We start from the raw sequence: 22805 nt of genomic DNA on the forward strand, positions 1-22805 counted from the left end.
GTCAGTGTATTATGTGCCGAAACTTCCCCTAACTATACAGTGACCCCCACAAAACCATATATTTTTGGAAAGTACACATTCTGACAAATCCAACAAGGGTAAAGAGTCCTTTCTACACCAAAGTACCAATCTGCAAAGCTTTCCTAAAGTTATTGGTTTTTATGATATTTCAGAAAATCGCCTAAAAATGTTGCAATTTGTCGCATTTATCTCACACAATTTCTTGCGTACAAAGGCAAATCACCCCAAATAGGAACACCAGAGGCCTACTGAACAGTTTGATGCCCAATATGCATAGATATACCAAAGTACTGACCCCAAAATGAATATAGTGCATAAGGATTTCTCGCCTGCCAGCTCAGCTTTTGCACACAGAGCCCCCTGACCGTTATTTTTGTACACCAAAGTTACACCTGGCAAAGCTACGCTAAAAACAGATTAGGAACACTTATACAGGGATAAAATGCGATAAAACCACAAAAATTGTGCAAATCAGTGAAACAACAAACTAAGTCACATGACAGTGTAATTAGTGGTCAGAATATCTGATCCAATAGTCACGCTGTCAAAATAAACAGTTTTTAGGTAAAAGAAACTAAAAACAAAGTGGCAAAAAGCCAAAGTGTTTGTGTATACATGTGTGTACATGTGTGTAAGTGTGTATATGAGTGTAAATAAGTGTATAAAAGTGAAAAATGAAAAAAAAACTGCTAAAATGTGTGCTGTAAGTGTGTGTAAATGTATGTAAGTGTGTATAAATGTATGTAAGTGTGTGTGTAAGTGTGTAAATGAAAAAAAAAAAAAGTTCTTACCTGTCCTGAAGACCCGATCGCCTCCTCTTCAGTGGGCCGGCCAGCAGGGGGGAAGTAGGAAGCAGCAGACGCGATGCGATCGCGTCTGCTGCTTCCTGGAGGGTTCTGCGAGCGATCGTCTCGCAGAACCCTCATGACAGCCCCCCTGGCACGTTGCCCAGGGGGGCTGTCATGGATAGAAGCTCTCTGCAGCGGCGGCACATGCCACCGCTGCAGAGAGCTGCGCTTAAATGCCAACGACGTATGGGACACGTCGTTGGCATTTAAGCCCTTTTACTGCCACGACGTGTGCCATACGTCGTTGGCAGTAAAAGAGTTAAAGGAGACATATCCTATAAAAATTATGAATGTACCAGAGAATTATACTCCTCTAGATATAGAAGGATTGTGCTTAAAAATGTTGTTTCAGGCTGATTTATTGAGAAATTCCACAAAAACCCCACTAGCCCCGCCCATCTGTTCCACTTCCTGCTGGCTGAATTCTTTGGATGAGCTGGGGAGCCGGTGGCCCTCAGTACACTGTACTATAGGATAGGAACCAATCAGCAGCTAGGCTGACCTGATAGGGAACTGAAGCCGGCCTTTGCTTGTGTGAGTGCAGGGCTGTGATTGGCCCTCCCCCTCCTACTGTGCTTCTGGCAGGGACCGTTAGGACACGCCCACCCTTCATTTCATACTGGACGGAGAAGTGATAAGATCTATAGGGAGCGCAAATATAGGGGCCATTTTTACAGAGAGGATTAATTTTTAGCACAATGTGAAACCAGCACCATATTATTCATAATTGCCTACAAAATTAGGGTTTTTCCCATTTATCTAATATGTCTCCTTTAAGGGCACTATTGAGAGAAATGAAGGTATGCCTGCAGCTTGAGATTAACTCTTTACTAGCCTTTCCTTCTCCTTTTAAGGGGGACTATCTTCTCCAGTTTCATCAAATGATTAAAGTTTTCTGAAATGATTTCCTTTTTCTCTGTATAATAAAATGGTACCTTGTACTTATTCCCAACTATGATATAATTAATCCTTATTGGAGGCACAACAATCCTATTGGATTTATTTAAAGTTTAAATTATTTTTTAGTAGACTTGAGATCCAAGTTACACACAAACCCTTTTTCTGGAAATCAGCAAGCCCCGAGCATGCTGGATAACATGTCATATACTTGTATACCCTTATCACATAACAGCTGTAAACTTCACATTTGACCTTGTTTCTAAACTGTACCATACTGTATTTGTATGCTGTTTAAATAATCCCGGCTCCCCTTGTGTTCCTAGGTTTGCATGCTGTTGGAGTCACTAGAACAAATGCAGCACAGTGAGAAAATGATCATTCCTTCCAATTATATTTCACAATGAATAGCTCTAATAATGGCACCAAACTGATATAGTGTACGGCAGGCTCAGCAACCCTTGAAATAATTCCATGATATATGGATTCACCAACTGGGCCTAAAAATAGCACTAGGCCCAGCATGGGGCATCAAGTGTTGTCCAGATGACTTCCCACAAAATAACCCTCTAGCCAGGCCTACTGCATATTCCCAGCATGTGCTTTAATGTGATCTATTCTAATTAACACACAAACACACAAGGCATCACCCTAAAGCCTTAGTCTTTTTTTTTTTTTTGGTTTGTTTTTTTAATTTAATCTATCCAGTTAGACTACATGGCAAAGGGCAGGCATCTTAATGTACAAGGCGTGTCTAAAAGAACCTTCATTACATACATATACTCATTTACAGTATTAAAAATAATCTTATATCCTTAATAATTATATAAAGAACTCATAATATACAAAAATATATGCTTCAGTTCCTCTGTAATTGATGTAATAAACAAGTGCCTTTTCTGTATAGTTATACTCTGCTGCTGCTTGAGCCATGGCAGCTTGCCCAAGGCAAACATTGCCCGATCTACATATACTCCAGTTTTAAATGGGCAATGATACATAGAGCTATGTCCATCAGAAATAAGCCAGATGGTATTTTATTGTACATAAGCAGTCATGTACCTATAAATGTGTTCCCGTTGACTGAACTGCATTTCGACCCACTTAGTTCTTATTATTACGTATTATACACGCGCCAACGTACAATAAGGGCTCTCACATATTAGTGCACTAGAAAGTAGGTCAGATGCTGCTGCCTTCTGAAGACGTAATGTAGTGTGCAGACACTCGCCGACAATTAGGAGAAATCATTTACTGAAGCACCGTCAGTATTTCAGGCTCCTCTACCCATGTATGGCCAACCTGCCTCCCTTCCTGCTGCTACATGCTTCAGCTGGAGAGATGCAGGGGGCTGTTCCACAATCTCACTCTTTGTAGTCATTTACCAATCCAGTATTTCCCCCTTATATTTTCATTTATATCCCAATGCCCCAACTTGTTTATGTAGGTCATTCTTTGCTAAGTCCCTCCCAAACCTGTGGTATTTTTATTTTTTCAGGCCCCAAATCCATTTAGCACATTTAGACCAATTTATTACAACTCATTAAAATATAAACTTTTGATTGACCAAAAAAAGAAATATTTGCATGTGTTGACATAAAGGAGTCTGTTTAGGGCGGTAGTAGTCTGCCTGCTACAAAATTACAATAAAATTGCTTTGCAGAGTCTGAAAAACTGGTACAGGTACTCTGAATGCTCGGGACCTGGGGTTTTTCGGATAAGGGATGTTTCCTAAAAATTTGTTTAAACTTTAATTAAGCTCAGTAGGAATTTTTTTTGCCTCCAACAAAGACCTTATTTCCCACCTTCTCCCAGTCACCCGTGATATCGGCCCATTATCCTGCCCCCTTTTGTTTGCACCTGAAAAGCATTCAAACACACCCAAATATATCCCAGTAAGGTTGGGGTAGAACAGGGCATGGTCAAGGATCATCTAATATACTAAACTACAGTGCTGGCATCTTTGCAAGTTACCTTTAGTAATTTTTGCCAGAGCAAAGATTTAATTGAAGGGCATCTTGTGGTTGTAGAAGTGAGGTTTAGGGGTACCATGCTAAACCACCAATATCCATGGGAGCAGTTAAACCATAATTACAGAATGGGAGGGGGGTGAGAAAATTCAGTCCTTTATAAAGAACTTCATATAAAACATTCCAGGGCTTGAGTATTCCAGATAATAGATCACATACCTATAGCACATACCTGCCTGTGTAGGAGAGAAGATAACAATAAATGCTTTGTACCTGTTGCCATAATATAAAACCAAATACACAGGCTTAAACACAGGGCCGGATTTACCAATTGGCCGCCCAGAGGCTGCCCCCGCTCGCACGCCCCCCCCCCCCCGCAGTGCGCATGCGTGTGCGAACAAGGGGAGGCGGGGTTTACGCTTGCATGCGCGAACAGTGCGGGGCGGGGGTGCGCGCGCATGCGCTGTAGGCCAAACATGCATACGGAGCAGTGGGGAGAAGTCTCCATTGCTCCGTATGGGGACAAAACTTTCACAATTTTGGTGCGACGGGGCGGCATGCCGCCCCCAGGTTTCTGCCGCCCTAGGCCCGGGCCTTTGTGGCCTCTCCACAAATCCGGGCCTGCTTAAACAAATGGGTTTTTACTGGAACAATATTAGGCAGAAGGATGACCTGGGCCTGTTTAACATCAGCTGCAAATGAATACAGACCTGGCTCATGATTATGCTATTCTCTCTCTCTATCTGAGCTTCTGCATTAGAACAGTTGCTATTTATTTCTATTTAAGAGTCATGAAAACATGTTTTTGTTTGAACCTAAAACGAGAGGGGAATTGCCAGGAGAAGCTACTATAGAGCCAGGGAAGGAGCTGAGTGTACATGTGAGTAGGAGGGTGGCCTGCAATGTCAGCCTGTGGGTGGGTGTTCCCCGTGCTCGTTGGCGCTGATGCCTTTGTGTGTAAATATGAATCATGACTTTGTACAGGTGGCAGCTGCTGTGCGTGTCACAAGAAGGCTGTGACTCACTGCGGGAGGCCCGGCACTACTGAATAGGCACCCAGCTGCTACAATGCTGCTCCCTTCCCACGCAGCGCCGCTGGGCCACGACATGTTCTGCAGGCAGTGCAGTAATGCTGAGCAGAGAGATGCCGGGGAGGGAGAGCTGGGAGCGCTGCTCAGAGGGATGCTCTGCTGCCTTCATGAATGATAAAAAAAAAATCAAACTTGCTCTGAACTTTTACCCTGGCAACAATTTGCATGCCCTTGTAGCCATGTTCTACCATGCTCTGTAAAGGAAAGCAGTTTTCCTTTTTTCACAAATAGATGAACTTTATCCAAGCTAAAAGGGCAATGAAACTAAATACACAACAATTCTTAGACTTTACTTTTTAGGCTAATGCCTAAATGCAACATGGGGCTGCAGATAAATGCAGGTCGAGCGTCTGCCCCTACGCTGGCATCAGCCTTTGCCTGCAACCAGAGTCATTGCATCAGCCTCGGTGTTGGCACACAGCATGGATTTTGTGACAGAAACACACAAGTATGCATTTTGATACAAAATCCGCGCTGTGTGCCTCCACCCAGGGCAATGCAGTGGCTCCGGCTGAAGGCACAGGGAGAGATGATGCCAGTGTAGGGTCTGATTCTTGGGCTCCATTTGCCCACAGGCTGATAATCAGCCCCACATGGCATCAGCCTGACAAAATAACAACCTGGATCAATATTGTTTTGCCAGCGTTACAACTATATCAGTAAAATATATTCACTTAACATTAGGCATCCCATTCTAGTACATTGATGCAACAATGATTGCGTGCACTGGCTATAAATGATAAACAGCCAAGCATTTTATTATACAACACAAGCCTGTGGCCAGTTCCAAGACCTAGCTGGATTGCCGGATGGTCAGTCAAAGCTGCCTCCTGACCTGGGTTGGCCCCCTGTTCTCCTACAGAATCCTGATGCTGTATATTGACTTACTGTACACAGTGGGAAGCATGAAAGGCAAGGTTATTGTTCTCAAACAGGCATTAGTCAGAGTTCACGGAATGATGCACTGTGGTTACTGTGGTTATTCTGTGCCTCTTCCTTGGATTCCCCTGAGGGATGTACTTTAAAGATAAGCTTGGCTTCTTTGTCCAACGTCAACAGGGATCGTGACTCTGTCTTTGATTTCTCTTTGCCATGTCTGACATCTTATTTTATGTGGAACAATGCCTGCGTCCTATAATATTTATTAGAAAGCAGAGTTCTAGATTAGTCTATAGAGCTGTACATGTGAAGCATCACTGAATTATTTAGCTCAGTAGAAAGAAAGTGATCTGCTCTAGCATCATGGCTACATTCACCAAGGCAGTGCTTTCCATACAGTTGAGGCATTGTAAGGGTGGCCCCAGGGCCAAAACTAAGGGTAGGTAGAAGAGGCACGTTCCTAGGGCACGTAGTGATTTTAAATACTACACTTATTATAAATCAGGGGTATTGAAACATTTACACACCACCCAGTTTGAATAATAGACCAGTTATACGTTTCCAAACTCAGCCAACAAATAGAAACATATCACCACTTTCCCACTTTATATGTTGGAAGTCCCCAAACATTTCCAATCAAATTGGAACACAAACTAGATAACTTACTTGAGGCTGTTTTAAGGCCTTGGTTTGCCCTGGGCAAAGATCTACTTGGCACACCCCTTAACTCGGCATAGGCAGCCCATCACACACCACCCTTCTAAATTTGCAGTGATGTGCACACAAAATGTCATACTACCAACACCAAAAAGATCTGTTGCGTGTAGCACAATGAAAATTTTGACCATGCCCCCTGTATACCACACCCATTTTGCACTCCTTGGATGTGCCAGTATAATCTCTACATAAAATGGATTATCAGTATATTATTTCCAGATGTACCAGCATAATCACTAAATGTAAAGGACACGTTAACTTCTTACATACCAGTATACTGCTACATTAACCCCAGATATACTAGTAAAATCAGAAAATGGATAGATTCAAAGAATATTACACCACCACACATACACAAGCAGATTGCCATACATTTTTTTCCACCCTAAATGCTCCCAGTCATGCTGCTCTACTCTCCCCTTCTCCTCAACTGAAACTTCAGCAAGCATTAAAAATGGCTGTGCGTTCCACTGTGAAATACATATGCCAGAGCTTTTTCAAAGTATTTTTGTACGTTCCCCTTTGATTCTTTTGCTCACTACTATTTTTTTTTTTTTTTAATTTAAGCCCCTTTGTATTTTGTTCTACTGTTTTCTTTCAGTTCTGTCTTTTTCTTCACTTCTGTGAATATAAAAGATTGAATTTGTACTTAGTTACTGATCCCGATCTCAAACTGGCACACTGCAATAGCAGAAGGGAGAGCTGCATGCTCAATTTAAAAGATGATGGCTAACTTAATTTACAGCCATGTCTCATCACTAAGCGAGCACCTTTCTTTCTGCTTCTTCATACTGGCAGTCTTTGCCCTTTTCAATAAATGTTGTGCCTCCCTCCTCACATATTTAGGCGCACCATTGCGCTAAACGGCACTCCCTGGCTCCTTGGCTATCAACCACACTCCCTAGCTCATAATGCAGTGCTTATGCAGGTTAGTGTCTGGTGACAAGGAGGGAACATGTCAAGGAAAGACCGCAAACAGGCAGGGTTAGGGTGAGCAAGAGCGAAAGTACTGGGGAAAAGTTGTAGGACCCCATACACGGTGGGCCCTGGGCAAATGCCCCCCTTTATTAAAGCATCCCTGAACTTACTTACCTTTTTTGGCAAAAATAGCTGCTGACTGGTTTCTATTTGCAAGTGCACTTGTGCAGTGTAGAAGTACTGAGTACTAGAACTTGGCAGAGCCATTTGACTAAATTGGAGAACTGGGCATGAAACTGGAAAATGAGGTTGAACGTTGATAAGTGCACTTTGGTAGCAGTAATATAAGTGCGAGTGAGAAGGATCTGGGGATATTTATGAATAACAAGCTGTGTAATTCCAGGCAGTGTCATTCAACATAATTTTGCCTCTGTAAAGTTCCCTTGTAAGGCACCACCTTGAGTATGCAGTGCTGTTTAAGGCTCCAGTACTTAAGAGGGATATTAATGAGCTGGAGAGAGTGCAGAGACTGCAACTAAACTGGTAATAAGAATGGATTTAAACTATGAGGGTAGGGATTGGTTTTTGAAGAAAAAAGGGTTCTTTCAAGAGGACAGTGTAGGGGTTTTTTCACGGTGAGGGCAGTGATGTTGGGGAATGCCCTTCCTAGAGATGTGGTAATGGCAGACTCTGTTAATGCCTATAAGAGGGGCCTGGATGAGTTCTTAAACATGCAGAATATTCAAGGCTATTGTGATCTTAAGATCTGCAGTTAATTATTATAGTTATTGGTACAGGTATAGGATCCCTTAGCTGTATATAGAGATTATATATGTTAGTGTATATATATAGGTTGGTATAAGTATGTGTATATATGTGCACTGGGGTTTGTTTGGAGAGGTTAAATTTCATGGTCTTTTTTTTTAACCCGACTTAACTTTGTACCTATGTAACAGAGTTCTTGCAATTAAAATATTCTGGTTTTTGCTTGTTGTTTTCTGTCATTAAATATTTTATATATGTGACTTTGTTCTCAAGTTCAGTGCTTTGAAATTAGATTCATTGCATATATAATGTTTGATATATATTAATCTATAAATACTCCGTAAACGTTTTGTCTAAATCCTGTGTGGAAGCCAAACCCTTTGCAGACTTGAGAAAAATAAAAGAAATTGAATCAATAATGAACAAAAAAAAATGTCATATTTTGTTGTGCAGAGCTTTAAAGTAACACTTTAAGGGTTGGGACTTGGTTTGATGGAATCGTGTGGATTTGTTCAAATTCTCCAAAAAGGTCTGGGACTAGATGACAGTTTCAGGCTTCAGTGTTAGTTTCATACTCCGTTAAGTAGAGAATTTGTCAAAGTTTTAATGCTTAGTATTAATATTTATCTTTTATATTACCTATGTTTATTTCCACTTATTCATGTTGTTGTTATTATTATTATTAACATTTATTTATAAAGCGCCAACATATCCCGCAGCGCTGTACAATAAGTGGGTTTTATACATTGGACATACAGCGTAACACATAAAGCAATCAATAACCATGTCTTTTTTATATATACAATATTCATTTGTTTTGTGCACAGTCTTACTTGCTTATCTATTTCTATATTATATTATTATTGCTTTCATTTTTTTATTGTGTTCAATTTTTATTGCTCTGTTTGTTTATGTAATATGTGACAGATGTTGTTCAGCAGCTGCTTCTCTCCACAGAAACAAAGGCCGAGCTGGAAGAGCTGATGTCGGACATCAAAAAGACAGCCAACAAGGTCCGTTCCAAGCTGAAGGGTGAGTCCTGCTGTGTTTCTAGTAGCACTCACATATGTTATGTTTTGCCTTTGCTGTTTATTTTCCTGGCCTGTTACAGCTCGTCTTTTTTCTCACTAACTGAACCAAAATGGATATTCCTTCAAAGCCCCACACTCAGTCCTGTGACAAGAACATAAGTTAAAGTACTGTATCTGTCAAAATAATAGAATCAGTGTTGTTATATAAACACAAAGCCATAACCGATGGTAAAAGCCTAGCTGGGGAATGGGAAAAATAAATGTTTCTTGACAATGGCCATGCTTTTCCTTTAAGGGTTGCAAATGGCTATCCCTTTTTATGGATCCTATTAATAGAACATAGTCATTTAATGGATGTGCCGTGGCAGATTTTGCTGACTTGTAATGTGTCTGCATCGCTATAGGCACCTTTAAAATTGAAGTATAGGTATGGGACCCATTATCCAGAATGCTCGGGACCAGGTTTTTCCGGATAAGAGGTCTTTCCATAATTCAGATCTCCTACCTTAAGTCTGCTAATAAAATTATTTAAAGATTAAATAAACACAATAGGATGGTTTTGGCACCAATAAGGATTTATTATATCTTAGTTGGGATCAAGTACAAGGTAATGTTTTATTATTACAGAGAAAAATGTGAATTATTCGATTAAAATGGAGTCTATGGGAGATGGCCTTTCCGTAATTTGGAACTTTCTGGATAATGGGTTTCCGGATAAGGGGTCCAAAACCTGTATATTGAAAGCATATACTACAGGTATGGGACACGTTATGCAGAAAGTTTGAAAATACTGGAAATTCATGTCCCATCGACTCCATTATAAGCAAATAATTCTAATTAAAAAAAAAAAAAATTCTCTGTAATAATAAAACAGTACCTTGTACTTCATTCCAGCTAAGATACTGTTTAATCGATCCTTAACAATCATATTGGCTTTATTTAATGATTAAATGATTTTAAAGTATGGAGATCCAAAAGACAGAAAGATCCCTTATCTGAAAACCCCCAGGTCCCAAGCATTTTGGATAACAGGTCCCATACCTGTATAACTTAAGGGGAAGCCAGTATAGTTTTATATATTAAAGAAAAGCAATAATATTGTGTGATTTGTGAATAGAGGTATCCCATTGGTCTGCATAATACCCAAAGATTTATAAGAGAACCTCCATCTGTATTATATTCCTGTTTCTTGCTGACAAATCTGAGCCCATCTTTTGTTGTAGGTATTGAGCAGAGCATTGAACAGGAAGAAGCAATGAACCGCTCCTCAGCTGACTTGCGTATACGTAAGACACAGGTGGGTTCCAATAATGCAGCCATTGTCTTTGCTTAATTGTGCAAGCAAAGGGGTTTTAAGCCAAAGAAAAAGGGCGTGGAAAACGGATGTGAATAGGTGATCTCAAGCATGGTTAGCAAGCTACTTGGTGTTCACTAACCCTTTAACTGATGTACATCTTTGTAGTGTCCGGTAATTGGGGTTCTCCTCATTCAGTTAGCTAACCAGTTCTCTGGGTCCCACAGCACTAGTGCTTTAATATGCACATCACCAAACCTAAGGGGGAGGGCTTTAAGTATTTATAAGTGGCTCACAGTTAACAAACACAGACAGCCTGACTTCTGGTTTATCCAATTAGTCACTCTATTAGCTGTTTTGCTATAGATTACCTGAAGCAAAAGGTGAGCTCCTAACTTTGAATATGATCAAATAAAATGCGCATTACTCTGACCGTAACATGCACCAGTATGACTGGTCAGTGTGTGTCCAACTTAGCATCATCTTACCAACAAAGCTTGGCAATAAAATGTATAGCTGGATCTGCATATGGATGTTTCTGGAGAACTTAAATGTCAGTTTTTTCATTTTTTTGTGGTCCTGCCCCTGCTGAGAAGTTTGCCCCAAAACACCAACATTTTATCAAATTCTGCCCAGTTTTTATTTTTTCAGTGATTCTTCGAAAACACTAAAATAAAAGTATTCTGTATCATAGGATATAATGGTCACAAGTCTGGAATCTTTTATTTAGAAACCAGTTATCCAGTTATCTAACGGATTTGTTTCTTCTCTGCAATAAGAAGTGCTTATTTATGTTGCAAAGCTAGCATAAATACATGTTTGTTGGAAAAGATTTTGGAAACAAGGCCACTTCTTATGATGTTAATACATGATCATTAGCTGATTCATTCTATCTTGACCATATACCCAACCAATTGGCTGATGTATCCTGCTTCAGTCAGTATCTAACTGGAAAATGCTGTTGGCTGAGGGCCATATTGGGACCATCAATGCAATCTGGAGCTGCTGTGCCTCAAGGCCCCCCATTGGAATGGAACATTGGCCTTAAGATTAAATGATTAGTTCAACTTTGCTTTGGCTTCCAGCTTGAGTAAATAAGTTTGGCAAAGATCTGCCTGAATGGTAACCTTGACAAAAAGTGACCTTACCATCCAGGCACCAGTGGATGCTCAGATTGTACTTGTACATTCGATCAGAAAAAAAATATCTGTAACACTTTAAAGGTTTAATTTTAAATGCATGATTATAATTGTAAATAATTTTTGCTAGGAGCCAACTGCCTTTTTGATGGCAAGGCATTGATATACTTCCATGTTATTAAAAGCAAAATAATATATTTATTTATAGTTTAAGTAGATATAACATATTGTGTGCAAAAAAAATGTTCATTACTTGTCATAGCAGAGACCTATAATTTAGACTGCAACAGAACATGCACAAACAGATGGCTGTAAATATACTATGCTACTTGTCTGGGGGATATGCCTCGGGTAAGGCAAGCAGTATGTACTGTATAGATTTATATATAAATCCTACATGCACATAGAGCAGATTTCCCCTTTGGGCTAACATGACACATAATTACCAGATTTTCAAAGTTTTCTTTTATATGTACAAATTTACATAGAAAGAAGTCCATTAAGTTCAGCCTTTTGTCCCAGTAAATCCTGCCTAACTTCTAGTGGATCCAGAGTAAGGTTGAAGGAATACGGTCATGGGAAAACATGTTGTTTTTTTTTCTTTTCCAAAACACATCAGTTAATAGAGCTTCTCCAGCAGAATCCTGCATTGAAATCTGTTTTTTTTTTTTTATATTTAATTTTTAAATTTCACATAGCGCTGAAAGTTGGAGTGATATCCCCCCCACCTCCCAGCAGCTGATCAGCAGAACAAGGGGAAGGGAGCAAGATAGCAGCTCCCAGTAGATATCAGAACTCCAGTTACATGGGAGTAGGAGAAACAATAGGTTATCTGAAATCCGTTTTTTAAAGACACAAACAGATTTTTTTTTATATTTAATTTTTAAATTTCACATAGCACTGAAAGTTGGAGTGATATCCCCCACCTCCCCTCCCCACCTCCCAGCAGCTGATCAGCAGAACAATGGGAAGGGAGCAAGATAGCAGCTCCCAGTAGGTATCAGAATAGCATTCAATAGTAAGAAATCCAAGTCCAGCTTTGGACTCCTCCAGTTACATGGGAGTAGGAGAAACAATAGGTTATCTGAAAGCAGTTCTAATGTGTAGTGCTGGCTCCTTCTGAATGCAAAATGACCTAAGATGGCGCCTACACACCAATATTACAACTAAAAAAAATACTTTTGTTGGTTTAAGAATAAAATGTTAAATGGTAGAGTGAATTATTTACTATGTAAACAGTGTCATTTAGAAATAAAAAGTACACCATAAAAATCATGACAGTATCCCATTAACAAATAAATGTAAAGTCATCTCCAATTAGCCTTGTGGGAATAGTGGGATCTAATATCTCTGCTATTATTGTAGACCCAATTGAAGGAAAGAATCCAAAATTTGTTCCACTTTTCTTTTATGTATATAGCTATTAACAATAAATCTTCTTGCCTCCAATCTCAAAGGGTGCCCCTGTGTCCTCTGGAATGAACTACTGAGGAATAAGGCATCAGAGAGTAATCATAGTAATCATATCTCCATCTCTTCTCTACTGTTAACAATCATAGCTTGGCCACTTTTTTTTTTTTTTTTTACTTATCAAAGACCTTCAATACACTTTGCAAGCTATTTAGTCTTCTCTAGATTTATCCTTTTGACCTTCTCTAGATGTTCTTTTTATGTACTGGAGTCCAAAACTGCACTGCATACTCTACATGGGTCTTTAACAGTACTTTTGCAAATGGACAAATGACGCCTTTGTCTATACACCTTGCTGACATAGTTATTGCTAATTGTTTTACTCACTAAAAAAAAACAGGGAAATTGAAGCTACTTCATATTTTGAGTAATAAGATTACAGATAATCTCTGCATAATGATTTCCTGGTAACAAAGCAGTCACAACAAAGGGCATAGGATACTGGATATCCAATTATCAACATCACAAGGACCGAATGGAATTGCTTCAGTTTCCCTGTTAGTGCCGTTTAGCTTAAGTAATAACAAAAACCATTTATATATTTGTACTTTTTGCCTATTTTAAACAATAGGCAATAAAGTATGTTTGGCACAAACCCTATTCATTGAATTCATGTTGAAGAGAGGGCATACTACGCCTTTAAGTAAGCAAGAGCCCTCTTACTGTAAAGTAATATGTAACTCACTGGCTCTGTATAAATAAAACATGTACAAATATTAACTCTTTGAATAGCACTGTACTGAAATCTTAGCAAAAACAAAGCAACTATATTTAAGTAAAATTCATTTTCCACCTTCCTTTATTATAAAAAAAAGAAGGTATATTTGCTGCGTATTATCTTTTTTTCATAAAACTAAGTTCCTTACTTCTAATGCCACTCTCTCTTAACAATCTATGGATAGCTTGCCGACTTCAGCTAGCAACCATACAGGCCTATTATTGTCAGGTTCAGACTATAAACCTCTTTTTAATATTGAAATTGCCATCAGCTTTCCTCTCTACCATCTATAGAAAGGGCTCACTTTCTTCTTATTCCATCTCAGCATTCAACACTGTCACGAAAATTTGTTGAAGTGATGTCCGAATACAACGCCACACAATCCGACTACCGTGAGCGATGCAAAGGCCGCATCCAGCGACAGCTGGAAATCAGTAAGTGGGAACACAATATAGTATGCACAAACGTGAAGCTATGGAACCTTCTGCCATTCTTTAGACAAAAACGTTTTTGGGGGTCATTTATGAACACTGGGTAGATTTGCACCTGTTCACTCCTATTGCAACCAGCCAATCAAATTTTATTATTCATTGTTTTTCTGCAGTTGGTTAATGACTGATTGGTTGCTATGGGTTACTGCCTAGGTGCAAAGTTGTCCAGTGTTTATAAAAGAATGCCCATTGAGTGATTGAGTGTTGACCTGATAAGCCATTTTACCTGTATAACATATACATACATATATATATATATATATATAATTATTATCCATAGTTTCTATAGTGCCAACAGGAGCCAGCTAACCTGTATGTTTTTGGAGTACCCAGATAACCATAGATTTTGGCAAAAGATCTAATTGTAATTTGTCTGCAGTTCCATTGCATTGGATATAAAAAGGCTGGATTCTGGGGCAGGATTCTGGAAACTTCTATTCACTGTCACTAAGCATTAGGGAGTTCAGGAGCAGGACTCCATAAACTGAAGTTGTACTGTCATTGGGTATAAGGAGGCAAAAATCAGGGTTCCATAAACTGCTGTTTCATTGTCACTGGGTATGAAGAAGCACAGCGCAAGATTTTCTAACTTAAACCCCTCCAAACAAACCCCAGTGCACATACATACAAATTCATACTGACCTATTTATACATTCACATATAAAAAACAATATCTATACTAATTGTAGATTTTAGTATCACAATAGCATTTGATATTGTGCTTGTTCAAGAACTCATCCTCACTGCTCTCACCATAAAAACCCACTGACGCTGCTTCAAATGAAGGTTCTGTTCCTCTGTAAATTAAGGGAGTATAAGTGCGAGTATAAGTTTGTGTACGTTTCTGTACCTTTCCAGTGGGTTTCATGGAGAATAGGGGCAGAATATTATAAATTGCTGTTGCCCTGATATATTAATCCTGTTTCCGACATCTCTCACAAAGCAACTGCCTTTGTCCTTCATCTGTCATCTAAAAGTGCCCCGGATGCAGTTACTGTAAAAAAAACTGTAAAAAAATATATATATATAATAAAGAAATGTAATTGCAGTTTGATCCCCATGTAGAAGATTACATTTAAATGTAAAAATTACTCGTTCTAGTACTAGTTCTTGTACAGAACTAGTTAAACTTTTGCAATGATTGTCTTTGGATGATGAGAAATGGAGATACTGCATAAAAAAAAGTCATGGTCTCCGCAGGCAGCTCAGGAAATGTCTTATCTATTTCTATGGAGGCTACATCATCCCCGCCAGAGCATGCATCCACAGTGACAGTGTGCTCACAGCATGACATGGACAGGGACTGGGAGAGAAGAAAATATCTGATGTTGTTGGATGTGTCCTTGGGCTGTGCTGGAAGCTGGATTGTGGCTTCCACTGGCTGAAGATCCTTTGTATAGAAAAAAAGCTGTTGCTATTTGCTAGTGCAATATAACACTTGTAAGCTGGAGCGCTGTTAGACAGAGCAGCACAGCGATAGAGCAGCACAGAAGCCACACGTATGATACCTATTGTCCAAAAAAAAAAACCACAGATAGTTGGAGCCATAACTGAGATGTGGTAGGTTCATTTTCACATGTCTTCCAATGTCAAAAGATGAACAGATCCTGGATGCAATGACACAAACCTAAAGAATAATTAAGTAAAAAAACATCTTTCATATGTATTAGAGGATATTTGTATTTGGACAGATACAAACTCAAATATACACACTCAGAGAAATAAGTTAATTTAAGGTGCACATACTTAGGCAGGCTAATAGTACATACGCTTAGGCACCTCATTTGTTGTACAGCCAGCAATTACTCTAGTGTCCCTTGACACCTATGGTTGCACTACTGCAACTATGGCCCACTCACCTCTTTACTGATTTTAGTCTTAGGAATTTGAGGGCACATATGATGTTGAAATGCTCAGAAAATTAGTTACATATAAAAATGAAACAGAAAGCTTTTATTTTCTATTTTCTGGTCCTTTTTTATATCCTTTGTATGTTAAATAATTGGCATTAAATACAGGCAAAACCAACCAGAGCCTGATGAACTTTTAACTTTAGGGATTTGGGCTCCAGAGAGGTAGAGACTGATGTGTGCATGCACTGAATTAGTAGAGAAAATAACTCATTAAGTTTTACTCCTTTACAGCTGGCAGGACCACAACCAGTGAAGAGCTGGAGGACATGCTGGAGAGTGGAAATCCAGCTATTTTCTCCTCAGGGGTAAGTTAGCCCTCGGACACTAAACGGTCGTTTGCTGCTTTAGTAGGCACAACAGACTTGTGGCAGTGCAACTCTTGCATTCAGCCACAGTGAGGGGGAAAATGCTGCACTGTGGGTAAAAAATTGTGCCCACTTTGCACACGCTACCTTGTAAGTAAGTGCCCCTTTAAGCCTTTGTGCCTACATCCCAGTTTAGGTAGTGGGAATTGTTACTAGTTATATAGTCTGTATTCCCATTCGGCCATCATTAGGATTTGTAACACTTTGGGACAGAATTCCAATATATGGGGATCAAGCAGCAATGGTTTGGGTATTGTAGTACACCTTACATTTGCATAATATTCAATTGATGCAGAATAATTTGTGTGAGGTGCATAAAGTGCAAGGAAGGGAACAAATGTACTTAATGGATGGCTAAAGGCAATTTAAGTGTTGTGCTCTTTGCCTCATTCACAATAGCTACTGTGTCTTAGATATTAAAGGCATAGGGCACTGTTTATTCAGTGCAGATCAAAAGTTACCAATCTTGTTGGATATCAAAGGGTTTTACTCAATATTCCATTTAGTGTTTAATCATGGTGCACAGAGGGGGAGCTGAGGGAATATGCTGGAATTATAGCTTTCTTTTATGTCTGTATTTAGTAATCTTTTAATGGATGGGTCCCAGTATAAAGGGCCAACATTTTTTTAATTCTTATGAGATATTAAGAGCTGAAGGGAGGGAGGCCACAAGATCACTTTATTACTTTATTTTTGTATATTTCATATTTAGGACCTAGTAGGAAGCATGACCATATACTTAAAAGGGGCATGGTATTATGCCTTTGGGGTAGTGGTCGGTTTAACTGGGCCTTTATTAGATTCTCCATAGCAGGGTGAGCACCCTAGGTATTTTTTTGTATCCTGTACATGATGATAACAGAAGAACAAGTCTACTGGAAAAGTGAGTCTATTCACTTGTGGTTCATGATTTGGTTAAGATTGAAGAACATTTTATTTTATTTTCATTATATAGCAGGAAATGTGGCTAAATATTAAGAATTTTTGGGGACCCAAACTTAACAGAATGGCAACCCATTTTTGGGTTCCAGCCATAGATTTAGCATCAATATCTTGTGCAGTGGCTCAGGGCTGGGTGGAATTCTAAGGCCATAGTCTTAGGAGCCCTTAATAATACGAGTGGGCTGGGGTAATTATTATTAGAATTGTATTTACATTTTTAGTAAGTTACACTCATTGGCTCTGTACTTACCTGCTCGTGTACTGTGGTCTTTGGGGGGCAGTGCTGGCTGTCCATTTATTATCCTTTCTTTTTCAGATAATTATGGATTCCAATATTACCAAGCAGGCTCTAAATGAAATCGAGACGCGGCACAGTGAAATCATCAAGCTAGAGAACAGCATCCGCGAGCTGCATGATATGTTCATGGACATGGCTATGCTTGTAGAGAGTCAGGTGGGTATGGCACCAGGCAAGAGAGCAGCAGCCCAAACTTATACAGTATGTTTTATTGCTTCAACCTGAAGATGCAGCATTAAATATGTATTAAGCTGTCATAATAAACATCCCTTATTTTCCCCCTTAATATTAAGCAGACAGTCACTAGGAATATAGGAATGGAGGTACCTTGCCATTGTGCAATGGTTCTCTGACCTTCCCTCCTCTTTTTACTTCCCATGCTGCATGTGGGATGAGAGCTCAGCTGGTAGGTACTGGGTTTGTATCTGTGCTTGTGTGCTGTGCTGTCTTCTGTTTAGTCTGGTTGGCGAGATTCTGCTGGGACACATTGGGCAAGATAAATAACATTTTAGCATCATTATTGCAAGCTGCAGCATATTTTCCACATAAAACTGAAGCAATGTTTATATGTACAAAATGGACGCCATTCGACTATGGAAGACAAGATAGAAGTTGGAAAATGGTCAAAACCCTACAAATATTTCTATATAATGGCACAACAACATTTTCAGGAAGCACCTTAGATATTTGGTGCAGGTCAGTTATATAGACTGTTTAAGTCATGCAGCACAATGTTCTTACAACAACTGTATATCACTTTTTTATTCATCTTGCCCTGTTTGCCTTCTGCCCTGTTAATCCTCACTTCCTTCCTCTAACACACAGTTCTTGGCTTTAAAATTGACAAGTAACATTGATCTGGGTTTGAAAGGGGTGGGATAGTTGCAGGTTGGAAAATTCCAGACCTGTCTTATCACTACTGAATGGCCCTTATAAAGAAAGCTGCCATTTAACACATATTCACCAGCTGCATGCGTTGCAAATGCAGGGGCCCGATTAGGTAAATAGGTATTTCTGTTGCTTTTGTTCTCAGTTTGTAAGGTCTGTAGCCCAAAGTCACTGCCTTCTATTGTATTAAACCTAAAATTGTCTGTGGTGTAAATTAGGCACTCATTTTCTGGTAAAAAATGGTCCTGTACTAAAATCAAGCACTCATTTTAAAGATTGGGCCAGATGGTTACACTAGTACTAGGGGTTTCTGCTGGAAAAAGAATGGACTTAGAAAAAAATGGAATCTCTAATGTCTGGGGATCAGAAAACCAAAAGGCATTGACTCAACCTGGTGTTTGAACCCTTTCCTCTTAAACATTTATGGGACTATTTACAGTATAAATCTATGAAAAATGACTCGCTGCATATTTCCTAGTGATTTTAATGGCTTACATGAGGTCTAAAATGCTGTAAAATGTTGGCTTATAAACGCATTTGGGCAGCGTAAAAGAAAATACCTTTAAAAATATCACAACCAGTTCTTTTCATCTCTAATTTCTTCATCAGTGTCAAAAAGACATTGGCCGCTTTATTGATACACATTTTATTACACCGTTTAAAACAACATAAATCACTGTACGCAAATTTATAAATAGGCACCTAAGAATGCGAAGTCAGCTTAAAGTGTAACAGAAGTCACTAAAATGCAGCAAACATCTCAAAATGACCTGCATATATAGACCTAAAATGTGACTTTAAGTTGTTATTGTCTTTTCATATATTTCAGTCATCTGATAAATCATGGGAAATGAATTGAGGGGTATTCATACCGGCATGTAGGGATAAAATCAATATGAGATGTGTATGTGCATAGAAAGGCAAACACGCACATGCCCCTTTATACTGCAGATATAAAGCAGGGATTCTCAGTCTTGTCCATTGATCGGGACTATAAAGCCGAGCCCCCAAGTGTCCCTTTGGTTAATAATTTTGGTATTTGTTTGCACTGTCTCTACTTTGGGCTATACGGGGTACACATCGGAACTTAAAGATAGACAGGAATTTCTGATTTTTGCTGGATGTTATGGTCGTTCTAGCTGTGTTCTGACCCTTTTCTGTGTCTGTGTCCTGTAGATTAGTGGATGTTGTAATTGATTTTTTATGTTTTATAGTGTTTGGATGGTAAGACTGATTGTCTCACTCTCTCTGTTCATTTATATAGATTAAAGCTGACTGGAGCAGCAAGTGGGGTAAAAGTCACCTACAGAAGAACAGGTAACAAGCAAGGCAGGAAGGTTTAATAACAATTTATTAAGATTCTCTTTCTCTGGCCCTTCTCTCTTGTTCCTTTTTCACTATCTTGTCTGCTACCTGTCATCACTTTCACCTGCTCCTTCTAACTTCTCCTATACACGTTACTCTCCCTTTCTCTTTTCTACTTCTTCTTCTATTGCCGTGTACATATTTTGCCACTGTATCTGTTATACACCTCTCCTACTACTTTTTTACTTGTACATCTTGTCCCTATACCTTTCTTTTTCAATGGCCACCTCTTCTTTACTACTATTCTCTATTCCCTCTACTCTTGCCATATGGCTGCTAATTCACTTTACTTAATTCTTCTTAAATTGTAATCTAAATGCATGTTATATCATCCATCTGCTTGTTCTGAATTCTCACCGCCTGCATGTTTCACTGCATGTCCCCCTCTAACCCCTGTGTTACACTCTCTCTTTCATGGTCTTTATGTCTCCTCTTTCAATGTTTCCCCAAACTCTCCTGTTCCTTCTTGTTGGTCTCTTCTTTGTTTTCCTTTTCCTTTCCTCCCTTTTTTCTGCACTTCATCAGGGTGAAATGATCGACCGCATAGAGTATAATGTGGAACACTCCGTGGATTATGTGGAAAGAGCAGTGTCCGACACCAAGAAGGCAGTCAAGTACCAGAGTAAAGCCAGAAGGGTAAGTCCCTGTGTGCAATCTCATGGAGCTTTTACTGACATAGAAACATATAGTCCAGCACCTGGACACAGAGGAGATGTGTTTGACTTGTGTGACCCCATTCATTGTGCAGCTTCTCCTGTTATTTGACTCGTATGAGTTATAAAAATAAAGTTATTTTTGTAGAGATCTGATTCTCTAATGAAATTCAGCTCCAGTTTTCTATACATGGGAACCAAGAACCTAATTTCTGTTCTGATGAGGTTAAATGGGTCTAATAGTATTTCATGATGCCAAAACTCCAGACGTATGATTGGTTAAGTGACTGGAATAATGGAAAACATTTTCCTTACAATTTGGATAAAAAATACTTGATGGAGACAGAAGAAGGGAAACCAGGCAGTGGTGGAATTCTGGGGACCTCAACTTAAAGGAGGGAGGCAATTCTACCTGTTCAGCTACAGCTCCCAGCATCCCCTGGCAGATTTCCCCATTGCCTCCCCATTACTGTGCTTTAAAACCATTTTCCCCCCACTGTAGTAAAGTAAATAACATGTACCGTCCTACACATTTTAAAGGGTACCTGTCACTCTAAGAAATAATTCCAATTTTTTTCTGTTGTGTTTGTCAAGTAAAATAAACTTCACTTACACAATATGAATAATGTAAATCTTGTTTCCTTCCTACACATTTTGTGGGCACTATTATTCAGGCAAGCTTTGTATCATGCCAAAATATTGTTTGTCTCAGAATGGGGGTTTTACCACCAATATAGATAATGCAACTTAGTTACCATCAAGTACAAGGTACTGTTTTATTATTACAGAGAAAAATGGAGACAATTTTTAAAAATAAGAATTATTTGCTTAAAATGCAGTCTATGGGAGATGGCCTTCCTGTAATTGGGAGCTTTCTGGATTTTGGGTTTCCAGGTTATGGATCCTATATCGGTATGGGGATTTCTGGTGTATTTATTGGCCAGATTTATAAATATACCCTATACTATACATTTAATCAATCATTGAATCAAGACTGACTTATAAAGCACGTTTACAGAATGCAGAGTATAGGAACTCACTATTCTCTGGATAACTAATGGGTGGTTTGTAAAATGGATTCTAAGATGGGTATTTCCTGACATGAAGGCTTATGTACTAACAAAGGTGCTGAATCCGACGTGTGTAGGGGGTTCAGTCTCTAGTGAGAGGCAGAGATAAGCTGATGGCAGTAACATAGAATGACACACAGCAACAGAGGTGCGACTGAGCAGGTGTTAATGAGAAAGTGCCATTATGTCTCATAGGGTGAAAATACGTTCCTGTAGAAATATAGACAGCACCTCCATTTTTACATCTTTATTTTTATATCCACAGATAGAGTGTTATTACTCTGTGCTATGTCCAGTTTGTGTATTGAATGCTCTTAAATTTAAGGTACAGGCTCGGATTATCTGTGTAAAACGGGTGTTAATTCAGGTGACCCTTGGGTATGAACCCCAAATGAAACACATGATTAACACTTCAAAAAATGGTTAATGTTTGGCTTAAATTAGCTTTAAAAAATGCTTCATTTGAAACAATGTGACGCCAGGCAATACAATCTATATACAGAAGCTTTTCTGGCTGTGTGTATCGGAATGCAGTGATTGTATCGAATGCATTGTTGCCCCCTGATTTCTGCAGAGGTCAACCTGCCCCATCTGCCAACTGACTGACTGCTAGAAAGGAATGAAAGTTAAAGGGATACTACAATTCTATCCTTTTAGTTTCCAATCTCCCCTACTTTCAGAAGGGCGTGGCTTTTTAATACATTTTTATTATGTAGTTCTTGCTGTGCCTCAACTTGTCTAAAGCCAAATATGGGGCAATTGTAGTGCACACAATTTTAGTATCTCGGGTTATGGCCCCCATATTACTCATTATTCTAATTGCCTGAAAGTGCTGGGACTGCCATGTTGGCAAGTGACTATCACCTTATAGACATTTGCATAAGTGTGTCAGGCAAGTTCCATAGCAGCAATGGGGGGGTGGGTTAATATGGTGCCTCCTTCCGGTCTATTCTAACCGTGGGTACCAACCAAACCTCTGGGTGGGGTAAAACGGGTTCTATATAGAGGTCTTTAGGAAGTGTTTGAAGGCAAAGGGAGAGTCTTACAGGGCATAGTAGGGAA

The 22805-nt window shown here is 39.3% G+C and overlaps 1 protein-coding gene across 3 annotated transcripts in view; it reads left to right on the forward strand.

Moving 5' to 3' along the window:
- stx1a (syntaxin 1A) overlaps positions 1-22805 on the forward strand; it is a 91376-nt gene that overhangs the window by 66196 nt on the left and 2375 nt on the right. The window contains exons 4-10 of one of the 3 annotated variants that reach the window (XR_001169884.3): positions 9064-9138; positions 10361-10434; positions 14084-14192; positions 16394-16467; positions 17786-17923; positions 19920-19972; positions 20546-20656. Coding sequence is in view for 1 of the 3 variants with exons in the window: in NM_001078723.1 (NP_001072191.1) it covers positions 9064-9138; positions 10361-10434; positions 14084-14192; positions 16394-16467; positions 17786-17923; positions 20546-20656 (581 nt within the window). In the remaining 2 variants the exon portion in view is untranslated. Of the gene's footprint in view, positions 1-9063; positions 9139-10360; positions 10435-14083; positions 14193-16393; positions 16468-17785; positions 17924-19919; positions 20657-22805 lie in introns of all 3 variants that reach the window. The other 2 variants (XR_001169885.3, NM_001078723.1) reach the window with 2 other exon arrangements.

This window comes from Xenopus tropicalis, chromosome 2 (genome assembly GCF_000004195.4).
Source record: "Xenopus tropicalis strain Nigerian chromosome 2, UCB_Xtro_10.0, whole genome shotgun sequence".
NCBI lineage: Eukaryota > Metazoa > Chordata > Amphibia > Anura > Pipidae > Xenopus > Xenopus tropicalis.